We start from the raw sequence: 23,131 nt of genomic DNA, 5'->3' as shown, positions 1-23,131 counted from the left end.
AAGCAGCCACGGACTGCACGCTGTCCTTCCAGCAGAACCCTGGGCTCTGCAGACACAGCTGGTGCGTGACTACACATGGCAGGGCCATGTAAGGACAGCAGAGAACGGGCTCCACCAACCAAGCCCCTTCTAGAGCACATGGCCGCTCCTTCTCACTAAGTGGAGGAGGAAGCAGACTCGAAACGGAGCTGTCAGCGCTGAGGACACAGAGACCGGAGGTGAGCGAGGCGCCCACGAGGGCACCCACAGTCCTGGCTCGGAGCGTGTCCTGGCTACAGGGAACACCGTCCTCAGTGGCCGACTCTGCGCCCTTTGTGCTGCCCCAGGTGGCTCTGACCTTCCACTGAGGACTCTGCTGAGGTCCTGCGGCATCTCCCCGGCGAGGAAAAGCATGGGTGGGAAACAGGGAGCCCCTGAGGCAATTCTCCCACCCCCACCACCCGTCCATCATCTGGAATGAAGACAGCAAGACACACGCTGTGACCCCAGGGAGTCTGAGTCTATAGACAAGCAGGTGACACGGGACATACATAACGGTAACTGTCATCTAGCACAGTAAGTCATACAGGCCAAAAACTGCACACACTCCCGTGAGCAGCCGGTGGGGGAATCAGAGATCGGGGTGAAGTTCAAGGCACCCCAGACATGAGGGGGCAACACATTCGGCACCAGACGTCGTTTCAAAAATTTCCAAACCATACACCCTGGCCTTCCCTCAGCGGTGTTCCTGTCACTGAAGATGAACTGGGGGCTCATTTTCCAACTCTGTAAACAAACATCTAATGACCTGGGCGGGGGCGGGGGGAAGGTCAGGCCCGGACTCTACGGAACCACAGGCCACATCAGGGGCATGGAGAGGAGGAGCGGGGGGAAGGTCAGGCCCAGACTCTATGGAACCACAGGCCACATCGGGGGCATGGAGAGGAGGAGGAAGGGGGAAGGTCAGGCCCGGACTCTACGGAACCACAGGCCGCATTGGCGGCATGGAGAGGAGGGAACCACAGGCCACTTCGGGGGCGTGGAGAGGAGGGAACCACAGGCCACATCGGGGGCATGGAGAGGAGGGAACCACAGGCCACTTCGGGGGCGTGGAGAGGAGGGTAGCAGTACCTTCTTCGTCCAGGGACGTGGCGCGGATGATGACCGGGCTGGAGTAGGCGGGCAGCAGGAGGGGCAGGTTGGAGGGCACCGCATAGCCGCAGGGTACAGGCACCAAGTACCCGCAGGGCACGTGGAGACCCACATTCTCCTCCTCAGCGCTGGGCACGGGGGTGGGCGGCTGGTCCTCCTGGAATGGCGTGATGTCGATGACAGAATATGGGTTGACTTTCATTGGGAGCACCAGCTTAGTAGGCTCTACCACTGGGGTGGTTTCTGCTCCAGCTCCATCCTCACCTCCTGGGGATGCAGAAAGGACTTGTCAGCAGCCACATCACCAAGGGCATGGCAGGCATGCCCTCCTGGAGTGCAGGTGGGAAGCAGGTATGAGCTCCCACCATCATCCCACGCCAGGACCCCTAGACGTTCCCAGGTCATCAGGTGGCCTCGGAGGGAGCACTCACACATGGGGAACCCAGCATCACCTCTGGGCACAGGCGAGACAGACGCAGCCTGGTCACTACAGGAGGCTCATTCCATGAGCTAAGTCAGGGAGAAGCTGCCCGAGGAGGGCAGCTGCTCCCCTCACCAAGAGTCTGGTGCTACGCACAAAGAAACACCATGCAAGCTGAGAGGCTGGTGCTATGGCCAAAGAAACACCGTGCAAACAACCGAGAGGCTGGCGCTACGCACAAAGAAACACCGTACAAGCCAAGACGTGGGTGCTATGCACAAAGAAACGGCGTGCAAACAACCGAGAGGCTGGTGCTGCACCCAAAGAAACACCGTGCAAGCAGAGAGGCGGGTGCTATGCACAAAGAAACGCCATGCGAGCTGAGAGAAACACTGTGCAAACTGACAGGCTGGTACTACACCTGAAGAAACCCCGTGCAAGCTGAGAGGCGGGTGCTACACAGGAAGAAACACTGTGCAGGCTCTCCCACCGCTGCCTGACCTGAGCAGTCCCTCTGGTCAGCGAATGAAAGCACCCAACCCACCTCCAGACTTAGAAAGCGAAACCTCTACAGCTACTTCATCCCACATGTGCTGAATATTTCTTTTAATCTAGTGATACAATGATGAGGTCATTCTTATTGGGAAATAGCAATGCTTTTTCTTTGCAAAATACAAAGGTAGAGTGAAAAGGTTGAAAATTATGGAAAATAGTACAAAGAGAAGAAACTTAGCCAATCTTAAATTAAGTCCTTTCAGGTACATCATGAAGAAATCATAACTCTCTGGCTCCTAGAAATCATCCTTTCCCTACAATGTTCCAATTGGGCCGTAAGAATGGGGAGAAAATCGGCGAGTCCGATGGCTGAGCACAGGTGACCCTGATGCCTGTGATCTGTGGACACACCTGGGAACCCGCCAGGGGACTCACCTGGGGACCCTCCTGGGGACCCACCTGGGGACTCACCTGGGGACCCACCTGGGGACCCACCTGGGGACTCACCTGGGGACCCTCCTGGAAACTCACCTGTGGGTGCAGGGGCTTCACTGGCTCCAGCACCTCCTGTCTCAGGGGCGGAGGGGGCCTGTCTGTCCGCTTCTGGGATTTCATCTCCACTGTCAAAATCGAACTGTTCTCCCTCTTCCTCTTCATTATTATTGGTATCATATTTCATTTCATTTTCTAAAGAGAAAAACCAAAACCAGATCAAGGAGAGATAGATAGATAGATAGACAGATAGACAGATAGATCGATCGATCTATGTTAGCCAGACACACTGACTAAGTTCCTCTGTGCTGTACTGCCCTTGTAGTTAGCCTTTTTAAGGGGCAAAATAAGTATCATTAGAATTCTGAGTCACTGGTTTTTATTTTCTTTTAATAGGATCTCCAACTCACAGTTAGAGAAGAAAACAGGAGGCTGGGGGTGGTAGCTCACATCTGTAATCCCAGCACTATGGGAGGCCAAGGTGGGCAGATCACAAGGTCAGAAGCTTGAGACCAGCCTGGCCAACATGGTGAAACCCCATCTCTACTAAAAATAAAAAAATTAGCCAGGGGTGTTGGCGGGCACCTGTAATCCCAGCTTCTCAGGAAGCTGGGGCAGGAGAATGGCTTGAACCCGAGAGGCAGAGGTTGCAGTGAACCGAGATTGCACCATTGCACTCCAGCCTGGGTGACAGGGCAAAACTCTGTCTCAAAAAAAAAAAAAAAAAAAAAAAGAAAAGAAAACAAGAGAAAGTAAGCAGAAAAAAGAGCTTTTCACATTTTAAATCTGTGCACCCAGCAGATGAACATCACCCGGCTGGGCTGATGGTTCGGAAGAGAATTCAGTATCATCCACTTTACTTTTAGAAATAACTTCTGACACCCTGCATCTCTCCCTAGAATTCTTCTCCTTTTATTTTCATTTTGCCTCTCTTATTTACAATTTTAATTAAATATCTCTAATGGTTAGAAAATCAGTGTCAAATATGAACATCGATATATAGCTTAAAATACAAACCTCCATAATTATTAAAGAGCATGGTTAATAATCGTTCCAAGTAAGTGCTTGATAAGAAACATTTTGCAGGAGGCGAGTCACAGGTCTCCTTGGACCAGGGTTATGGCTGATGGTGCAGCCTGCCGTGTGCATCATTTGCAGAGACAGTGTGCTAGGACTGTGCACCACCATCAGAGCAGACAGGTGCTTCTATCTAGAGGAGACCCATGTGCTGGGACAACACCCCCCGGCACACCCAGGAGCGAGAGGAACCCAGCCCCTTCCAGCCTTTCCCAAGGGCTGGGATTTCTTCCCAGCACACATTCCTGAGGAAACCTCCTGCTGCCATGCCCTGCAATCCACAGAAGCAGGTGGCACCTCGGGACAGGGCCTGGGTCAGCCCAAACCAAGCCCCTCCAACACAGACATTCCCCTGTGGGCCAGGGAGATGCACCCAAGCAGGACGGCCCAGCTCGGCTGCAGGCACCTCCAGAGGGGGCTGAGGGGGAGCCCTGCTAGGGAGGAACCCACAGACCCACAACCCACTAACACTCCACGCAGTCTCCAGGTGCTCTCTGCCGAGCCTCCTGGGGAAGTCGCCTCCCGGGAACTCTAGCGGTCTAAAAACAACCTTTAAATTTGAGGTGTTTCATTTTCCTTTGAATCTCCTAAACTAGTCATACATTCTAGGAGTGCCTTTTGAAGGAAACAGATTTTTAGGTCACCACAAATACACAGAAGGGCCCAGGCCCACAACAGCGTGAACTGGATCCAGCTTCCACTGCAAGGACGGTGGGGATGAGACCCCCAGCTGACCATGACACCTGGGGACCCCACGAGCTTTCTGGAACTGCTTCCACCAACATTCATGAGTTTTACAAGTATGAGAATGACAAATACTAAAACTGAATCAAGAAAAAGGATTAAGAAACGTGTTATTTTTAAAACATACGTCTGATAGGAGTGTGTGTTGCTGTCCTTCTGGATGGTGAACTCTGCTCTGCCCAGATACCAAAGCCTCACCCACTTCCTAGAGGGTCAAAGACTTCTCTAAATTCAAAGTTTTGAATTTAAGCCTAATCAAATGAAACAATCGAAGCAGGGGGAGAGCTGGAATGGACAGAACTGCTAATTTCCAGAGTTTGAGCCTTGTTAACTATGTACTTTCAAACCAGTCCTCACTGTCTCCCAAGTGACCGTAAACAAAACCTATTTCAGAAGGGTTTTTTTTTTTTTTTTTTTGCCATATCATTAAGTAGTCAGTTTATGGAAATGAACTGGTGAATACCTTTTAAAGTAAAAAGTTAAACAAACAAAAAAACTGTTTTCTGGAGTATTTTCCAAATGCAACTGTCATTTCCATAGAATTCACGTTTGGGGAGAAAAAATCATGTTTGCCAAATAACATGCTGCGGAAACAATGCCGACTAAATGGCGTGACGAAAATGATCAGTGAAAATGTTTATGTATTGCTGGGCGCAGGGGCTCACACGTGTAATCCCAGCACTTTCAGAGGCCAAGGCGGACTAATTGCTTGAGCCCAGGAATTTGAGACCAGCCTGGACAACACAGTGAAACCCCATCTCTTAAAAAAAAAAAAAGGTACAAAAATTAGCCTGGCGTGAAGGCGTGGACCTGTGGTCCCACCTACTCCGAAGGCTGAGGTGGGAGGATCACCTGAACCCAGTAGGCGGAAGTTGCAGTGAGCTGAGATTGCACCACCACACTGCAGCCTGGGGGACAGAGCAACACCTTGTCCCCCAACCCAAAAGAAGTTTCTGTTCTGACCACCCCAAAAAAAGTCACTGCCAGGCACATGTTCAGATTCATCCAGACGGTGACACAACCACACTAGATTTTTATATTGTCAACTCTCTTTTTTGGAAATTATATTTTACTACCACTGAACTCAAACAATTAGATAAAATACACCTAGACATGAGTCTATATTGTTTTTTAAAAAAGCTTGACAATGTCTGGTACAAAATAGGCTCTCAAATATCTTCAAGGGGAGAAACACGAGCTGTTGGGACCGGAACCCACACTGTACCCCATACAGGAAGAAGGAATTCTCTTCAAAATCTTCAGAAAGGAAGGCCGTGAACAGGAGCCCGTGTGTGCAGGAAACAGCCCTGAGGAGACACCGAGGCCCCTCCACTCCCTCCCCATATGCCACCTCCTGGGCTGTGACACCATTACCTGGGACAGTGCATGTCCCGTGTGCCAGGTACAGGTATGACCCTGAGAAGAACCGCATGCATTCTCGGAGCCGGCACCTCTGCTCACCGCCCAGCAAGGTACAGTGGGAAACCTGGTTGGCGGCAATGTGTGACACGCACATCATGTGAGCGAATGAATGAGAGAATGACGAGCAGATGAGCAAGCTTCAAACTGTTTTTTGCCAAAATAACTCACTTTTTCCCCTAGTAAAACTTTAAGTAGAATTCTACTATACAAGGGAAATCAAAGCAATCAAGAAATTCCTCCAAAAGTTTAAATCTTGTTAGTTTAGACTTGGAGAGGCTTGGAAGGGGCTTGGGGCTTGGAATTCAAGAGCTCTCTGCTGTCACTGAAAGACTTGCAGACACTGGCGGAGCTGCCCTCCATCCTCTGCAAACACTGGAGGGAAAGACTTTCAAATTATATAGACTCTGCAGAATGATGTGTGTTACAAATTCCTGTCAGAATTCGGTTCCAGTAAGAAAAAAATAGCCTTTCTACAAGAACTCAAAGAAGCTGCACTCAATGTAACCACCTGAGGCTGCACCCCTGCCTGCATGGGAGCCCACAGCTGTGCCCACGGCAGGTGCCCAAGACAGAGGGCGAGGCCGCCTGGAGCTGGGCTGCTCCTCTGACCCCCACCTCCAATGGGGCCTCCATCGATGGTGAGGCTGCGCCGCCCTCTGAGGTGAGCATGGGGCCGGGCGCTCAAGGTGGTGTGTGCTGAGCATGTCCATCCCAGACACTGCCCTGGGCCCTGGGGGATCCTGGGCATCACAGACCCCACCCGAGCTCCCCAGGTCCTTTCGTGAAGAGCAATGCAGAATGCCTTTAAAAATCCCGGCATTTGGGGTCCTAAGTTTAGCTCTGACACCAGCCCTGACAGGTTCAACTGTGTCCCCTAAATCCCTGTGCTGAAATCCTCACCCCCAGTCCCGCAGGTGAGCTCGTCTGCAAACAGGTGACTGCAGGTGCAATTGGTTAACAGGAGGCTGTGCTAAAGCAGGCTGGGCTAACCCAGCGTGGCAGTGTCCTCGTGACAGCAGAGGCCAGCACAGGGATGAGGAGCCACCTGGCAGTGCAGGTGCAGGAACTCCCGGGAGTGCCCACAGCCGGCGGGCGCTGGAAGAGGCAAGGAAGGCTGTGACCTACATTCCCAGGCAGCACACACAGCCTGCCAGCACCCTGACCTGGGACTTCCGGCCTGCAACCCAGGAGGCTCCCCCGCAAGCTCGGCCAAGCCCTTTCCAACACAAAAGGTCCTGTGCCATCCTCAGGGCCCTGGCGGGAGCCAGGCAAGCTGGGCTGGGTCGGTTCCCACAACACTCCCGCTGCAGCCACAGAAGGAATTCCCGCTCCTCAAAAGCCCAGCTTCAGAACCGAACCATTCAGCTGAAGGAGAACACTGATGAGAAAAATAAAATTTGCAAACTAGAAAAGATGCTCAAGGGCTGCTGAAAGCATCTCAGGAGATACAACGTGTTGTAGTTTGAGACGACATGGATCTTTCAAAAAGCTGGTGGGGAATCTGCAGTGTAGCCGTCATTCGCTGGACATACCGTGGCCCAGTGTTCTCCGCCCGTTGGTCCCTGTGGAGCCCAGGAGGTGGGCGGGAAGGGCCCGGCGCTCTGGGTAGGCAGCTGGCAGGGAAGCAGGGAAGGGCGGACTGGGCAGGGCTGCGCTTAGGGAGAGGCTCTGTGCCCGTCCTGCCCACGCAGGACGGCAGGTTCTGAGAGTCACCGGTGAAGGCCATGACACGGAGGAGGAAACACAGACAGCAGTGCAGCCGGTGCTGACCCACCGGCACCCAGCCCAAATCTAACCACCCGCCAGTGCCCGGCCCAAATCTAACCACCCGCCAGCGTCCGGCCCAAATCTAACCTGGCATTTGGGTTTGGGGGACCATTCTTCCCCTGCCCCTCTCCTCTGGCCTGCCCAGGACAGGCTGCCCTCTGGCCACAGCTGCACTTCCCAGGAAAACTGCAGGCTCTGCTGCATTCAGGGGCCAGCCCTTGTGGGTCACCGGCAGCTTGACACGACACCCCTAATGCTGACCGACAGCAGCAGCCATTTAAGCCTCAGGATTCAGACTGTTTCCGTCACAGCAGGGCCATTGGGGCTGCCTTGGTGGCACTGACTTCTTACCAACCTGACTATTTACACTTGTCAGTATGCGGGTAATTGGCTCATCAATTAAGGCACACATTTCTAAAACAAGTTATGAAATAGAAAACTTTAAGAAACATTATGTTTCCAATCATTATGACATAATATGACCATGCCCATTTTAGTTTATGCCTACATGCAAAAAAGGGTGAGGAAGCTACCTGACAATCCAATCTTCGAAATGCTGCTGCTAGAAACGGTGCTGCTCCCCGGTCCTCTCCAGGAGGATGGAGAGGTTCCAGAGGGCCCTCAGGACATCTCAAGTCACACATGGCCATTGCACTTGGGGTGGCCAGTGTGACCAAGGGCCTCACTTGTTGTTATTTAATTCTTATCAATTCTAAGTTTTGTAGACACCTGAGCCTAGTGGACCTCGCAGGCCTGAATCTCGAGCTATCAAGACGGCTAACGGCTTGTATGAGCCTGAGAGCCGTCCCCACACCCACAGGGCCCCTCTGCTTGTGCCTGTCTTCATATGGTCTGCAGCAGAGATTCATTTCCATTTGGTTATTACTTTTTTTTTTTTTTTTTTGAGACAGAGTCATGCTCTGTTGCCTGCGCTGGAGTGCAGTGTTGCGATCGCAGGTTACTGCAGCCTTGACCTCCTGGGCTCAAGCAATCCTCCTACCTCAGCCTCCCAAGCAGCTAGGACTACAGGCATGAGCCACCACACCTGGCTAAGTTTTATTATTTTTAATAGAGACGAGGTGGCACTATGTTGCCCAGGCTGGTCTCAAACTCCTAAACTCAAGTGATCCTCCTGCCTCGGCCTCCCAAAGTGCTGGGATTACAGGCATGAGCCAACGTGCCCACCCCAGTTTGGTTGCTTTTAAGAGATACAACTTTTTAGAGCAGTTTTAGGTTCACAGGAAAATTGAGAGGAAGGTACAGAGAGTACTCATATACTCCCCGCCCCCACAGAGAGCCTCTCCCAACACTATCCCCCATCCTTTGCCAGAGTGGAACACTTGTTGCAACTGAGGAGCCAACACTGAGGTACGTCACTAACTAAAGCCCATGGTGTGCGTGAGGGCTCACTCCTGGTGCTGTGCCTTCTATGGGTTTGGACAGGCGTGTAATGACACGGATGCACCATTATCAAGGAATTTCGTGGCCCTAAAAATCCCCTGTGCTCCGCCTATCACCCCTCCCTCCCGCAAACCCCTGGCAACCCCTGAGCTTGTTACTGTATAGTTTTGTTTTCTAGAATGTCACGTGGTTGGAATCGCACCGTGCGCAGCCCTTTCAGGTTGGCTTCTCTCGCTCAGCAAGATGCATTTAAGGCTCCTCCATGTCTTTTCACGGCTTGGCAGCTCATTTCTTCCTAGCACTGAATGTTCCATTGTGTGAATGGGCCCCAGTTTATCCATCCATTCACCTCCTGAAGGACATCATGGCTGCTTCTGGGTTCTGGCAATTATGAATAAAGCTGCTATCGACACCTATATGGGCAGGTATTGAGTGGACATTAAGTTTTCAACTCATTTAAATAAATACGCCGGGGCATGGCTGCAAGTCACACGGTAAGAGTGTGCTCAGGTTTGAAGAAGCCACCAAACTGCCCTCCCACGCGGCTGCCCCACGCCCTCCTCAGCATTTGCCATCTGTGTCCACGCGGCTGGCCCACGCCCTCCTCAGCATTTACCGTCTGTGTCCACGCGGCTGGCCCATGCCCTCCTCAGCATTTGCCGTCTGTGTCCACGCAGCTGCCCCACGCCCTCCTCAGCATTTGCCCTCTGTGTCCACGCGACTGGCCCATGCCCTCCTCAGCATTTGCCATCTGTGTCCACGCGGCTGGCCCATGCCCTCCTCAGCATTTGCCGTCTGTGTCCACGCGGCTGCCCCACGCCCTCCTCAGCATTTGCCGTCTGTGTCCACATGACTGCCCCATGCCCTCCTCAGCATTTGCCATCTGTGTCCACGCAGCTGCCCCACGCCCTCCTCAGCATTTGCCGTCTGTGTCCACGCAGCTGCCCCACGCCCTCCTCAGCATTTGCCGTCTGTGTCCACGCAGCTGCCCCACGCCCTCCTCAGCATTTGCCCTCTGTGTCCATGCGGTTGCCCCATGCCCTCCTCAGCATTTGCCGTCTGTGTCCACGCAGTTGCCCAACGCCCTCCTCAGCATTTGCCCTCTGTGTCCACGCAGCTGCCCCACGCCCTCCTCAGCATTTGCCCTCTGTGTCCACATGACTGCCCCATGTCCTCCTCAGCATTTGCCATCTGTGTCCACGCGGCTGGCCCACGCCCTCCTCAGCATTTGCCGTCTGTGTCCACGCGGCTGCCCCACGCCCTCCTCAGCATTTGCCGTCTGTGTCCACATGACTGCCCCATGCCCTCCTCAGCATTTGCCCTCTGTGTCCACGCAGCTGCCCCACGCCCTCCTCAGCATTTGCCCTCTGTGTCCACATGACTGCCCCATGCCCTCCTCAGCATTTGCCATCTGTGTCCACGCAGCCGGCCCACGCCCTCCTCAGCATTTGCTTTCTGTGTCCACGTGGCCGCCCCACGCCCTCCTCAGCATTTGCCCTCTGTGTCCACGCAGCCAGCCCACGCCCTCCTCAGCATTTGCCCTCTGTGTCCACGTGGCCTCCCCACATCCTCCTCAGCATTTGCCGTCCGTGACCACGTGGCCACCCCACGCCCTCCTTAGCATTTGCCGTCCGTGCCCATGTGGCCGCCCCACGCCCTCCTCAGCATTTGCCGTCCGTGACCACGTGGCCACCCCATGCCCTCCTCAGCATTTGCCGTCTGTGTCCACATGACTGCCCCACGCCCTCCTTAGCATTTGCCGTCCGTGCCCATGCGGCCGCCCCACGCCCTCCTCAGCATTTGCCGTCTGTGTCCACACGGCTGGCCCCACGCCCTCCTCAGCATTTGCTGTCCATGCCCACATGGGCGCCCCATGCCCTCCTCAGCATTTGCCGTCTGTGTCCACACGGCTGGCCCATGCCCTCCTCAGCATTTGCCATCCATGCCCACGTGGCCGCCCCACGCCCTCCTCAGCATTTGCCCTGTGTCCATGTGGCCGCCCCACGCCCTCCTCAGCATTTTCTATCTGTGTCCACGTGGCCGCCCCACGCCCTCCTCAGCATTTGCCCTCTGTGTCCAAGTGGCCGCCCCATGCCCTCCTCGGCATTTGCCCTCTGTGTCCACGTGGCTGCCCCATGCCCTCCTCGGCATTTGCTGTCTGTGTCCACGTGGCTGCCCCATGCCCTCCTCGGCATTTGCTGTGTCCACACGGCCGCCCTACGCCCTTCTCAGCATTTGCCATCTGTGTCCCTGCAGCCGCCCCACACCCTTCTCAGCATTCACCATCTGTGTTCTGGATTTTGGCTATTCTAATTTGAAGTTAGTTTTAAGTGATCTTTTCTTAATGAGAAAAAGGGTACAAATAAAGTATCTAAGTTTAGTTTAAAATTTAGTTACCCGCTGTCTGGGGTGGGGAGCGGCCTCTAGGGGTGACTAGCACTGACTGTGTGATGGTCCTACATACTTGTGAATACACTAAAAGCTACTGAGCTTTACAATTTAAACAGGTAAATGGTACTAAGATATGAATTATATCTTAATAAAGCTATAAATAAAAAAATTTAATCTCTCATTTTAAATAAACTATACATATAAAAACAAGTGCTGCCTAGGTTTGTCAGGGAAAAAAATTGCTAATGTTTGAAACATATCCATGCAGATACCATCACTTATATTAACGGCATTTAAAAGTTTGCTTCAAGGGGAAAAAAAAGGAAGACTACTTCTAAAATACTGGAAGAATATTCAATAAAATTTTAACAGTACTAATCTCCCAGAGTTGAAGTATTTTCTTTTTCGTGACTTGTCTATATTTTAGTTTTTATTCTACAATTAACATGCATTGTAATTTTTTTAATTACCCAATTTAGATTATAAACTGCAAAGTCATTTGTAATACCTGAAATGTAGCTTCACTACATTTACATAGTGAATACATTTAATACTGAATACAATATTCACTCAATAAACAACAAACAGAAACCACGACACGCCCATCACTGCGCAGCACGTCTCCCATCCTGCTGTGTTATTCTGAAGCCCCTGGACAAATCTACCCAAGAAATGCTAAGTACGGAGTCGTGGATGAGAGAACGGCTTCTGCAGTCGGAGAGCTGAGTTCCAACTTCGCTTGCTGGCCACGAGACCCCATCCCTCGTCTATAGAAAGGAATCACAGAATGGAAAGAATCCCTCCCTGGGGCATGTTGCAACAAGTAGGAAAGGCCGTGTGGCGCGTACAAAGCCACTTAACCTGAGGACTAAGACGGAGGACCCCGCGTACCTCTTTACAGAGATACTGAAGAGAGGACGACAGATACAATATGCACGATGCAAAAGAAGATGCATAGAACACTTCAATTTTCTGTTTTCTTTAGCGAAATATTTATTCTACAAGCTACCAAGACCTGGTGGCTCTGGTCCCAGCACCCTGAGTGGGAGAGAACTGGCCGCCGGCCCTGGAGAAGCAGGCCACCCATTCCCGGGCCACCTTCCCTCGTGAGCAGACAGCGCTCTAACTGTTCCAAGTCCATGAAGAACTTTTAAAGACATGCAACGATTAACACACTGAGAACAAGATTAAAGTAATACTCATTTTTTAAGATCAGAGATAAAAGCTAAGTGTTACTTTTCCTGGGGCTTTGAAGAGCACATTTGATTCTCATATGAAGGTTTAACTCGGGATATGATTTTCTCTTATTTTGAATGAAGGCTGTTTGTGTTTTAGCTCTATTGTTTAAAGAAAAGTCCTTTAAAAAGCACCAGGCTGCAAACAGCTTCAGCCACAAGAGGCTATTCATAACCACTTCTTGGCTCTGGGTGTCACTGTGGTTTGTAGCTGCTTGTGCTGAAGGAGGCCTCCCCAGAAACAGTGCCATCCCCGAGAAACAATGCTGCCCCCAGAAACAAAGCTGCCCCCAGAGACGACGCCAGTGTGAGTGCTGGCGTCTGTCTGAGCTCATTATGGAAGTTACCAGGTATTTGGTAAATGATTTTTTGTGAACCAACAATAACATGCCAACTGTACTGATTTCTTTTGCCCTAATGTAATTTGCATTGGAATTTTGCTACTAATTAGAGAAACGCTTTAGCTGGCAGTGTGACTTGTTTTGCATTCTGAGAAATCTCAGATCATCTTCTGAATGGATTTGCTAAGTGCTTACCAGCTAGGTCTAAGTACTTTATAAATGCTAACTTGTCATATCCTCCCCAAACTGATCAGAGGGGTTCTGTTTTTTCCAGGAATGACAGAAATTGAAGGCTGCTTAGGTCATCAGCTCACACACCTCAGGGTCAACATTTGAACCCCAGCAGATGGGCAGCAGAGCCTGAAATCTTTCCTGGTGCACAAGCTGCCTCTCCAACACCACTTCACCTTGTGATGGCCTGACTTGTTGCCAAGGACATTTCTAGAGAAGGCACAGGGACCTGGTAAAGGTGAGGAATGGGCATGGACTAAAGAATGATTCCACTGGAAGACACGACAGCACCCCTGCCAGGAGGCCCCAAGTGCAGCCACTGAGGAGGACACTTACGAAAAACGCGCAGCAGCCTGGAAAATACTCACAAACACAAATGTTAACGCGGTATAAAAACCTACACTCAAAATGTTAAAACTCAGGCCACGTGTGGTGGCTCACGCCTGTCATCCCATCACTTTGGGAGGCCAAGGTGGGCAGATCACTTGAGGTCAGGAGTTTGAGACTAGCCCGGCCAACACGGTGAAACCCTGTCTCTACTAAAAATACAAAAATTAACTGGGCATGGTGGCAGGTGTCTATAATCCCAGCTACTCAGGAAACTGAGGCAGGAGAATCCTTGAACCCGGGAAGTGGAGGTTGCAGTGAGCCAAGATCACGTCACTTCACTCCAGCCTGGGTGAGAGAGCAAGACTCTGTCTCAAAAAAAAAAGTTAAAAATTTATATTCAATGACGACAATTATGTAGAAAAGAAATATGGGGAAAAAAACCAGAAAAGTGATGATCTAAAGTAACAGCACCAACTGTGTCCCAACACAGGGAAGAACTGAGGTCACAGTAACTTCCTGCTGCACCCTGATCTTCAGGGGCACTTTTAAGTGGACGGTTGACTTAATAATGGGGAAAATTATAATTAAATACCACAGAATCCTCAGAAAAGACACCAGGCCATTATCCCTATTTCTATTCGTCATAAAAGTTATTGGCTAGAAACTCACCTAAGTTTCCGAGCCAGAGCACTGTCATTAAATGGTGGCTTTCTGTATCAAAGACCAAGGTCATGTGGCCTGTCAGCAAGGGCAGGGGCCTCGCTCCCAAACCGCCAGAGGGCTGGGCGGCTCCTCAGCCCCTCCGCGGCTCCTGGGCTCCTGCCAGGGTCTCCCGAGGACACCCTTCTGGGTGAAATGTTAACAGTGGCAAACTGTGGAGATCTCCCCTTTCCTGCAGCCTGCAGCTAGTGAACAGCTCTGAGGCTGGATCCAGTGGGCCTTGGCCCAAGGACGGCCTGGCCAGTCCAGCTGCACCCAGAGGGCGTGGACCTGTCATACTCTCCCCTGGGTCGAAATCTGGGCAGAGGGAGGGGCTATGGAGACACCCCCAGCCCCAGCAGAGGAGTGACCTGCTGCAGTGACCTGGGCACCCCCAGTCCTGCCTCCATCAGAGGCCACGTCTCTGATTAGCACAACTACCAAGGTGGAGTCCTATGGGCCCAGGAACCTTCTTCAGAAGCCACTTCTGGTCGTGGACACCATGGGTGGTTGGGCATTTCATGCAATCCAGGTGGTGGTACCGCTGGGCAGAGCTCCTCAGGGTGCCAGGCACTAGCCAGGACTGATGACGACGTCAGCAAATGCTGGAGATACATTTAATGAGAAAACGGTGTTTCCGCCTTCTTTGAAACAGAGGGCAAAACAGGGTGAAAGGCAGCATCCATCTGCCATGGGATTCTGAACAGGCCCTACGTCCTCCACACTTACCTGCAGAGACAGCTTCCTGGCCTTTCTTTCATTTTTAACTTTCCCCAACAACTGTACCCGCCTCCTGAGCATGTCAAGGCACCGTATTAATGGTGTCCCATCTTACATGTGTGTGGGAAGGAGGGGAGGCAACAGAAAAGCACGCAAGATCTGGTGCCCACCCCTTCAAACAGAAAACTATCCAAGACAACCACTCATTTCCGAGAAATGCCAAAAAGAAAGCAGGGAGGTGGGAGTGGGCCCCTGGAGGGATGGCCGCCCAAAGTCGGCCCACGGAGGGTAAGGCCACAGGATGATACCCACTGCCCTGCTCTGCTGGGGCATCATCTCATTTGATAGGAATGAAAAGCAGTAAAAGATTTTGCTCTCTGCCTCATGTTCCACCTTTATTTTTTAGACAGGGTCTCAGTCCCACCACCCAGGCTGGAGTTCAGTGGAAGGATCTCGGCTCACTGCAGCCTCAACTTCCCGTGCTCAAGTGAACCTCCCACCTCAGCCTCATGAGTAGCTGGGACTACAGGCATGCACCATCATGCACAACTAATTATTATTATATTATTATTCTTGCAGAGATGGGGTCTAATTATTACAACTATTACAACTAATTATTATTATATTATTATTCTTTTTGCAGAGATGGGGTCTCACTATGTTGCCCAGGCTGGTCTCAAACTCCTGGGCTCAAGTGATTCACTCACCTCAGTCTCCCAAAGTGCTGGCATTACAGGTGTGAGCTAAGGTGCCAGATCTCATTTTCAATTAAAACAACCTAGTCTGGCAGAGCCTGAATGCCAGCAACCCACACGTAAGTGAAGCTGTGGCGACAACGAGCACCATGGCTACAAAAAGGCAAGGAGACCAGCCGACGTCACCCCCAGAAGAGAAGCAGCGGAGCCGTGGCCTCGGGTTTCCGGTACCGGCTCTCGTACCCCGTGGTCTTGTGGCTCTGGAGAACTCCAGGAGCTGGACTTCCAGGCCTGGTTCCCCACCGCAGACCCCCTGCAGCAGGAGTGGGCATCCCTTCTGGCCCCTGTGGTGTCGCTGGCTGTTTCTGGGGTGGCCACTGCTCACCCCTGGATTCTCCTGTCTCTGTCGTCCACCAGGCCCCAGTGACCCCTGGATTCTCTCATCTCTGTCGTCTACCAGGCCCCGGTGACCCCTGGATTCTCCCATCTCTGTCATCCACCAGGCCCCGGTGACCCCTGGATTCTCCCGTCTCTGTCGTCCAGCAGGCCCCAGGGACCCCTGGATTCTCCCGTCTCTGTCATCCACCAGGCCCCAATGACCCCTGGATTCTCCCGTCTCTGTCGTCCACCAGGCCCCACGGACCCCTGGATTCTCCCGTCTCTGTCGTCCACCAGGCCCCACGGACCCCTGGATTCTCCCGTCTCTGTCGTCCACCAGGCCCCAGGGGCCCCTGGATTCTCCCGTCTCTGTCGTCCACCAGGCCCCACGGACCCCTGGATTCTCCCGTCTCTGTCATCCACCAGGCCCTGGTGACCCCTGGATTCTCCCGTCTCTGTCGTCCACCAGGCCCCACGGACCCCTGGATTCTCCCGTCTCTGTCGTCCACCAGGCCCCAGTGACCCCTGGATTCTCCCGTCTCTGTCATCTACCAGGCCCCGGTGACTGACTTGCTTATGAACAGCCTGACTTCCAGGCTGCCTCTTTTCTGATCCAGCTACAACCTCTGAGGGCCCAGAGTGTCCACGTAGTTGGGGGGCACAGACGACCAAATCCCAGCATCTCCCAAGACCCACACCCACAGCGCCAAGGGGCCTGGAGCCCACACAGTTAATTCCCTGACCTCCACAGCTCCATCACCCCCCGGACCTGCAACGGACACCAGGCCCGTGTGCAACATGTGGTCTGGCAGGCCCCGGGAGGACCGAGGCCAGGTCTCCAGGCCCTGCAGACGACCTGCCATGGAAACATCGGTCAGTGTCCACCTTCTCCACTAGCCAGAGCGCGAGCTGGCAACCCTGGCATAGTCTTTTTGGCCACCATTTAACTCAGGTGAGGTGACAATGAAGGTAAATCTTTCATCAGCAGCCCCTCCCTTATTGGAGCATATGGATAGAGAGGGCATGCTTGTCCCTGAGCGGCCGCTCAGAGGAGGGAGGCAGAAAAGGAAACTGGGCGAGCACCCGCCGTGGGCGAGCTGAGCTTTAAGCCTGAGCGAGGCCTTTAACACTGGAAGGCGCCATTCTGTAACAACCCTCCCGCTCCATCTCTGATTGCATCAGGCTAAGGGGAATTTTAAGGGAATTTCAGATGCTGACCATAGGTCCCCAAGAGCAATACAGCAGCACCTGTGAGGAATGCAAGAGGCTCACCCAGGATGCCCCCGTGGCAAGGCAGGGGTGGGGGCATCCAGGCTCACGTCAGAACCTTCTCTTTCTCCCGAGAAGCTCCCACTCCACCCCATACCCCAGTGACCAGCAATTCAGTGGTTCCAAAAGTACCCTGTCCTTGATGAGAGCAGCAGCGCACCCTGACCCACAGGCCCACCTGCTGAGTGCTGTTACCTGCAGGAGCGGGAGGCAGGGGCTCTCGCTGGTCCATGCTGCAGCTCCAGATGCCTCTCTCAGCTCTGTTAAGGGAAGGAGCTCCTGCAAGAAGGAGAGACACTGCTTGTCACCGTTCAGGTGGATAAACACGCACTCAATAGGTGCAGGGCTGTCGACAGAGAACCCCGCAAAAAGGAAGAGCTAACTGTCATTACTAGCCATAATTAGAAGCCTCACCACCTATTAGTCATGAATACTTGTAAATCTCCCTTGAAACAACATTCAAGAGCAAAACAAAAGAGACTTCTCAGTGTCGGAGTGACTTCACCTTGAAATGTAGCCAGAAGTTTATTTTGCAACTTGGATTCGCCGGCCAGGCCCTCCCAACCCGACACTGGCTTCAACTCCTTGCTGAATTTCCCACTGTATTCTAAAGGGAGAAATCAACATGTAATCCAAACGTGTTTCTTCCAGACTTAGCTGGGATCAGGTGCGGCGCTGACGGCCCTCTCCACTCCTTTTTCCTCCAGACTTAGCTGGGATTAGGCGTGGTGCTGACGGCCCTCTCCACTCCTTTTGGTAAGCATGTGGCTAACCTCTCGGGGCGAGGCTGGGTCCCGGCCTGCCTGCTGTTGTGATTCTTGTCTACACTTCGTGTTTCCCTCCCTGCTTCGAGGACACGAGTTTGAGTGTGAGCTGGATGCCAGCGAGTCCCGGGAAGGCCAGTTCCTGGTGACTCGTGTTAAGACCACAAAACACGGGCCTGGCTCCCGCCAGAGCCATCCAGGGTGAAATAAGCTGTCCTCAGGGAACTCTCCAGCTGCCTCGGCTCCAGCGCCAGGGACCAGGCTCTAGCACCGGGGACCAGGCACCAGCTCCAGGCCCTCGCCGCATCAGGAAAAGCACATGGGACCACAGGGGGCATGGTCCCTGAGTGTCACCCACAGGCCAGCTCCTCTGAGGCCAGGCGGGCCCATGCCCAGGGTGGTCACCAGCCTCACGTGCTCTTCAATGAGGGGAACGCGAGGGGATGGCAGGGTGCCAAGAGCTCCAGGCCCTGCCTGACACACACCCAGGACGCCACCAGGCCGGCGAATTCCCTTATCCTAGTGCAGAGAGCTGGCCACTGGCTCTGGCACTCTCAGAAGCAGACAGACACTACTTTCCAATGGGGATGGCAGTGGGACCCTGCCCCCAACCTCAGATGCGGCACCTCCTGTATTCCCAGCCCAGTGCCCGCCCTTCTGCCTTCCTGTGTTCCCAGCCCAGTGCCTGCCCTTCTGCCTTCCTGTGTTCCCAGCCCTGAACCTGCTCTCCCTCCATCCCCCAGACTTGCTCAGGTGCCTGCCACGTGCCACCACCCCCGCCCTATCCTCAGCACCTGGCCTCGTGGTTCGGCGCCTCGCAGCCCCAGTTCCCGTCGCGGCCCCAGTTCCTAGGTTTCAGGTCATTTCACCAACATGGCACACAAGTAGCTCAACACGCACGGGGGCTCGCCACGAGCAGCAGCTGCGATTGTCTCATCTGTTAACACAACTGCTGAGAAAAGAGCGGAACTTCTGTTTGAGGGATGGGGGCCCTTTCACATCATCAGGCCCCGAGAGATGTGCAGACGAGCCACAACCACACCCTGCTCCCTACTCCCTGCCCCCGGGGGAGCCGCGTGTTCACTCAACACGGCCCACTGCGGCCCCCAGTGGCTGGGAAAGAGCCTGGTGATGCTGCGCTGGACACCGTAACACACCCTGTAGCTTAACAATGCACAGCCATCACTAATCAATAAACCAATGGTTTCCATAAACTAATGAGAATTCCTGACAAACAGCTTTCCATCAGCCTCCCTGACCCCCTTTCTGCTTTCCAAAATCCCCCTGGAGGCGCTGCTCATCAGTGTGCGTTCAGGGCAGCCTGAATCCAGGCTCCTGGGCTACAGGCCTCACACGTGACCCAAATAACCTTCTACATAGATTACTTTTACCCTAGCTTTTTCCTTTTAGGTCCACCTTGCCAGCGCAACTCCAAGACGTAGGTACTGTTATTATTTTTCAATGGAGAAACCACTGCTTGGGAGACTTGAGACACTCACCCAAGGCTACAGCTGAGGGCGGGTGGCTGACGTGAAGGCTACAGCTGACGGCGGGTGGCTGATGAGAGTACCCAGAGCCCAGCCCAGGCCCCGACGGCATGTCCCTGCCCTTCCACCCTCCAGCCGGGAGACGGGGCAAGTGAGGTCATCGCTCCACCTGGAATATGTGGGGAGTCACAGGATCCACATCGGGTGCCCTTGCAGGTGAGCTTTCTGTGCAACGAGACAGGGTCCGAGTGCCGGCCAGCGCACCCGTGAGGTGGGAGGGGCCCACCCTCTCCACCCCAGCAGCACCCATGAGGCAGGAGGGGCCCACCCTCTCCAGCCCAGCAGTGATTCCATAGGATGACAAAGGATGTTATCCTTGGAGGGAAAGCTGTCATTTCCAAGTTAAGGTCAGACAGACATGCTCGGACCACAACAGTGAATGTGGGGAAAGACACTCATGGGAGGAAACCTCAGACACAAGTGCAGCAAACACACCAGACAGTCCCCACACCGGACAGTCCCCATGTCGGACAGTCCCCACACCAGACAGCATCCACACCAGACAACTTCCACACCAGACAGCTTCCACACCGGGCAGTCCCCACAGCAGACAGTTTCCACACCGGGCAGTCCCCACAGCAGACAGTCCCCACACCAGACAGTCCCCACACCGGACAGTCCCCATGTCGGACAGTCCCCACACCAGACAGCATCCACACCAGACAACTTCCACACCAGACAGCTTCCACACCAGACAGCTTCCACACTGGACAGCTTCCACACCGGACAGCATCCACACCAGACAGTCCCCACACCAGACAGCTTCCACAGCGGGAAGTCCCCATATCGGACAGCTTCCACGCTGGACAGTCACCACATCGGACGGCATCCACGCCAGACGGCCCCCACGCCAGAGAGTCCCCATGCCAGACAGCTTCCATGCCAGATGGCCCCCACACCAGACAGCTTCCACGCTGTACAGTCCCCACATCGGACGGCATCCACGCCAGATGGCCCCCACGCCAGAGAGTCCCCACGCCAGACAGCTTCCATGCCAGATGGCCCCCACACCAGACAGCCCCACACTGGATGGCCCCCACATCAAACAGCTTCCACACCAGACACCTTCCATGCTGGACAGTCCCCACACCAGACAGCTTCCACACCAGGCAGCTTCCACACCAGACAGCTTCCACAGCGGACAGTCCCCACACCAGACAGCTTCCACACCAGACAGCTTCCACAGCGGACAGTCCCCACACCAGACAGCTTCCACACCAGACAGTTTCCACACCAGACAGCTTCCACACCAGACAGCTTCCACACCGGACAGTCCCCACACCAGAAAGCTTCCACACCGGACAGTCCCCACACCAGACAGCTTCCACACCGGAAAGTCCCCACACCAGACAGTCCCCACACCGGACAGTCCCCACACCAGACAGCTTCCACACCGGACAGTCCCCACACCGGACAGCTTCCACACCGGACAGTCCCCACACCAGACAGTCCCCACACCAGACAGTCCCCACACCGGACAGTCCCCACACCGGACAGTCCCCACACCAGACAGTCCCCACATCAGACTGTCCCCACACTGGACAGTCCCCACACCAGACAGCTTCCACAGCAGACACTCCCCACAGCAGACAGTCCCCACAGCAGACAGTCCCCACACCAGACAGTCCCCACACCAGACAGTCCCCACACCGGACAGTCCCCACACCGGACAGCTTCCACACCAGAGAGCTTCCACACCAGACAGTCCGCACACCAGACAGCTTCCACAGCGGACAGTCCCCACACCAGACAGCTTCCACACCAGACAGTCCCCATATTGGACAGCTTCTACACCAGACGGTCCCCATATCGGACAGCTTCCACGCTGGACAGTCACCACATCGGACGGCATCCACGCCAGACGGCCCCCACGCCAGAGAGTCCCCATGCCAGACAACTTCCATGCCAGATGGCCCCCACACCAGACAGCTTCCATGCCAGATGGCCCCCACACCAGACAGCTTCCACGCTGTACAGTCCCCACATCGGACGGCATCCACGCCAGATGGCCCCCCACGCCAGAGAGTCCCCACGCCAGACAGCTTCCATGCCAGATGGCCCCCACACCAGACAGCCCCACACTGGATGGCCCCCACATCAAACAGCTTCCACACCAGACACCTTCCACGCTGGACAGTCCCCACACCAGATAGCTTCCACGCCTGACAGCATCCACACTGGACGGCATCCATGCCAGACAGCTTCCAAGCTGCACGGCGCCCACATCAGACAGCCCCCACGCCAGATGGCCCCCACGCTGGACAGCCCCCACCATGGACGGCCTCCACGCCAGATGGCATCAATGCTTCCGACAATCGGATCCCATGGACAGAGAGGACCACACTGGCTCTGAGACCCTGACAAAACCCAAAATGACCCTTTAGCCTCAGTCAAAAATATTCAGCCAACACCAACTGTGCTGAAGAGCGCGTGGCTCTTTGAAGGAACGAACACATGGGGTCTGAAGAGGGCTGCCTCCGGCGTGCACACAGCAGCAGGACCGGACGCTGACTGCCGCCCTGAGTGCAGAGGAAGGGATGGCTTCTCCCCAGGCTGGGCGGGTGCCGGGTGGCTGTAGGAAGGAGAAGACTCCTTCATTCGTCAGCCTGGCCTGGATGACTCTGCAGCCTCAGAGCCGGATGGAAGAAGAGCATGTTCCATGGCTGCAGCATCTCCCAGCAAAGAAAATCAACAATGCTCCAACACAGCTATGAGTCCTCAAGAGTTTAGGTTGACGTCATCTTTCCCTGGGACGCTGGCACCAGGGCCTATGCCATCTCACGCATCAGGATCGTTGGAGATGGAGTCCAGGCCCGTTAGAGAAAGGAAGGCACCAGGCACCGCCGGCACCCCCGGTGGGTCCCAGCCCAAGGTCTGTTCCTTCCACGGTGCACCAGGACCTCAGGGAACAGGACAGACAAAGACGCATCCACCATACAAAGAGGAGACAATGAATAAACGCCCTGAACTCTGTGGAGGAGACAATGAATAAATCCCTTTGAACTCTGCAGTCCTGAGGGGAGACAGAGGAGGAAACTGTGAGCACCTGTGAGGAAACCTAGAGCACCTGTGAGAGTGAGGAGCAGTGTCCCCACGACCCCGAGTCCTCACTACCTTGACTCACCATGAGGAACGTGGTATCCCTCAGTTTCTCAACTGCTGAAGAAACAAAGGTCACAGATTCACCTGCCCAACATTAGTAATACGATGCAGCCGAGGAGCCAGGCAGCCTCGGGCTTCAGAGAAAATCAGTGCCCTCCCCTGGTGACCCACGCTCTGTTCGCAAAGGTGGTGAGCAAGTGGCAGGGCCAGAAGCACACTCTTCCCCCTTCCCGCCCTAGACAAGGCCAGCTGTACGCCTGCCAGGTCTGTTCAAGAATGAACACCACACTAGCACGCTCTACCTAACAGCCACATGGCTTTGTGTGTCTTCCGAGAATTCTGTTTCCTTAAGCCCTGTTGTTTACTCTCCATTTTTTAAACCACACTGTGTAAATCTCATTCATGCTATTTGTTTCTCTACAAAAATGCATAAAAATGAGTCAAATTGATTTCTCATTTTTCCAATGATAATCTTAGGA

The 23,131-nt window shown here is 53.9% G+C and overlaps 1 protein-coding gene across 5 annotated transcripts in view; it reads right to left on the bottom strand.

Annotated features, from left to right (window-relative positions):
- The window catches only part of ARHGEF10 (Rho guanine nucleotide exchange factor 10), a 134,696-nt gene that overhangs the window by 98,519 nt on the left and 13,046 nt on the right, over positions 1-23,131 (bottom strand). For 3 of the 5 annotated variants that reach the window (XM_004046572.5, XM_004046571.5, XM_055349691.2), the window contains 3 exons: positions 17,435-17,518; positions 2,579-2,734; positions 1,111-1,398 (listed from right to left, as the gene is read on the bottom strand). In XM_004046572.5, the coding sequence (XP_004046620.4) occupies positions 1,111-1,398; positions 2,579-2,734; positions 17,435-17,471 (481 nt within the window). In that variant the 5' untranslated portion in view covers positions 17,472-17,518. Of the gene's footprint in view, positions 1-1,110; positions 1,399-2,578; positions 2,735-17,417; positions 17,519-23,131 lie in introns of those variants that run through there. The other 2 variants (XM_055349694.2, XM_063709017.1) reach the window with 2 other exon arrangements.

This window comes from Gorilla gorilla, chromosome 7 (genome assembly GCF_029281585.2).
Source record: "Gorilla gorilla gorilla isolate KB3781 chromosome 7, NHGRI_mGorGor1-v2.1_pri, whole genome shotgun sequence".
Lineage (NCBI taxonomy): Eukaryota > Metazoa > Chordata > Mammalia > Primates > Hominidae > Gorilla > Gorilla gorilla.
Note: the sequence above shows the minus strand (reverse complement) of the source record. Positions and strands in the feature narration are given on the sequence as shown.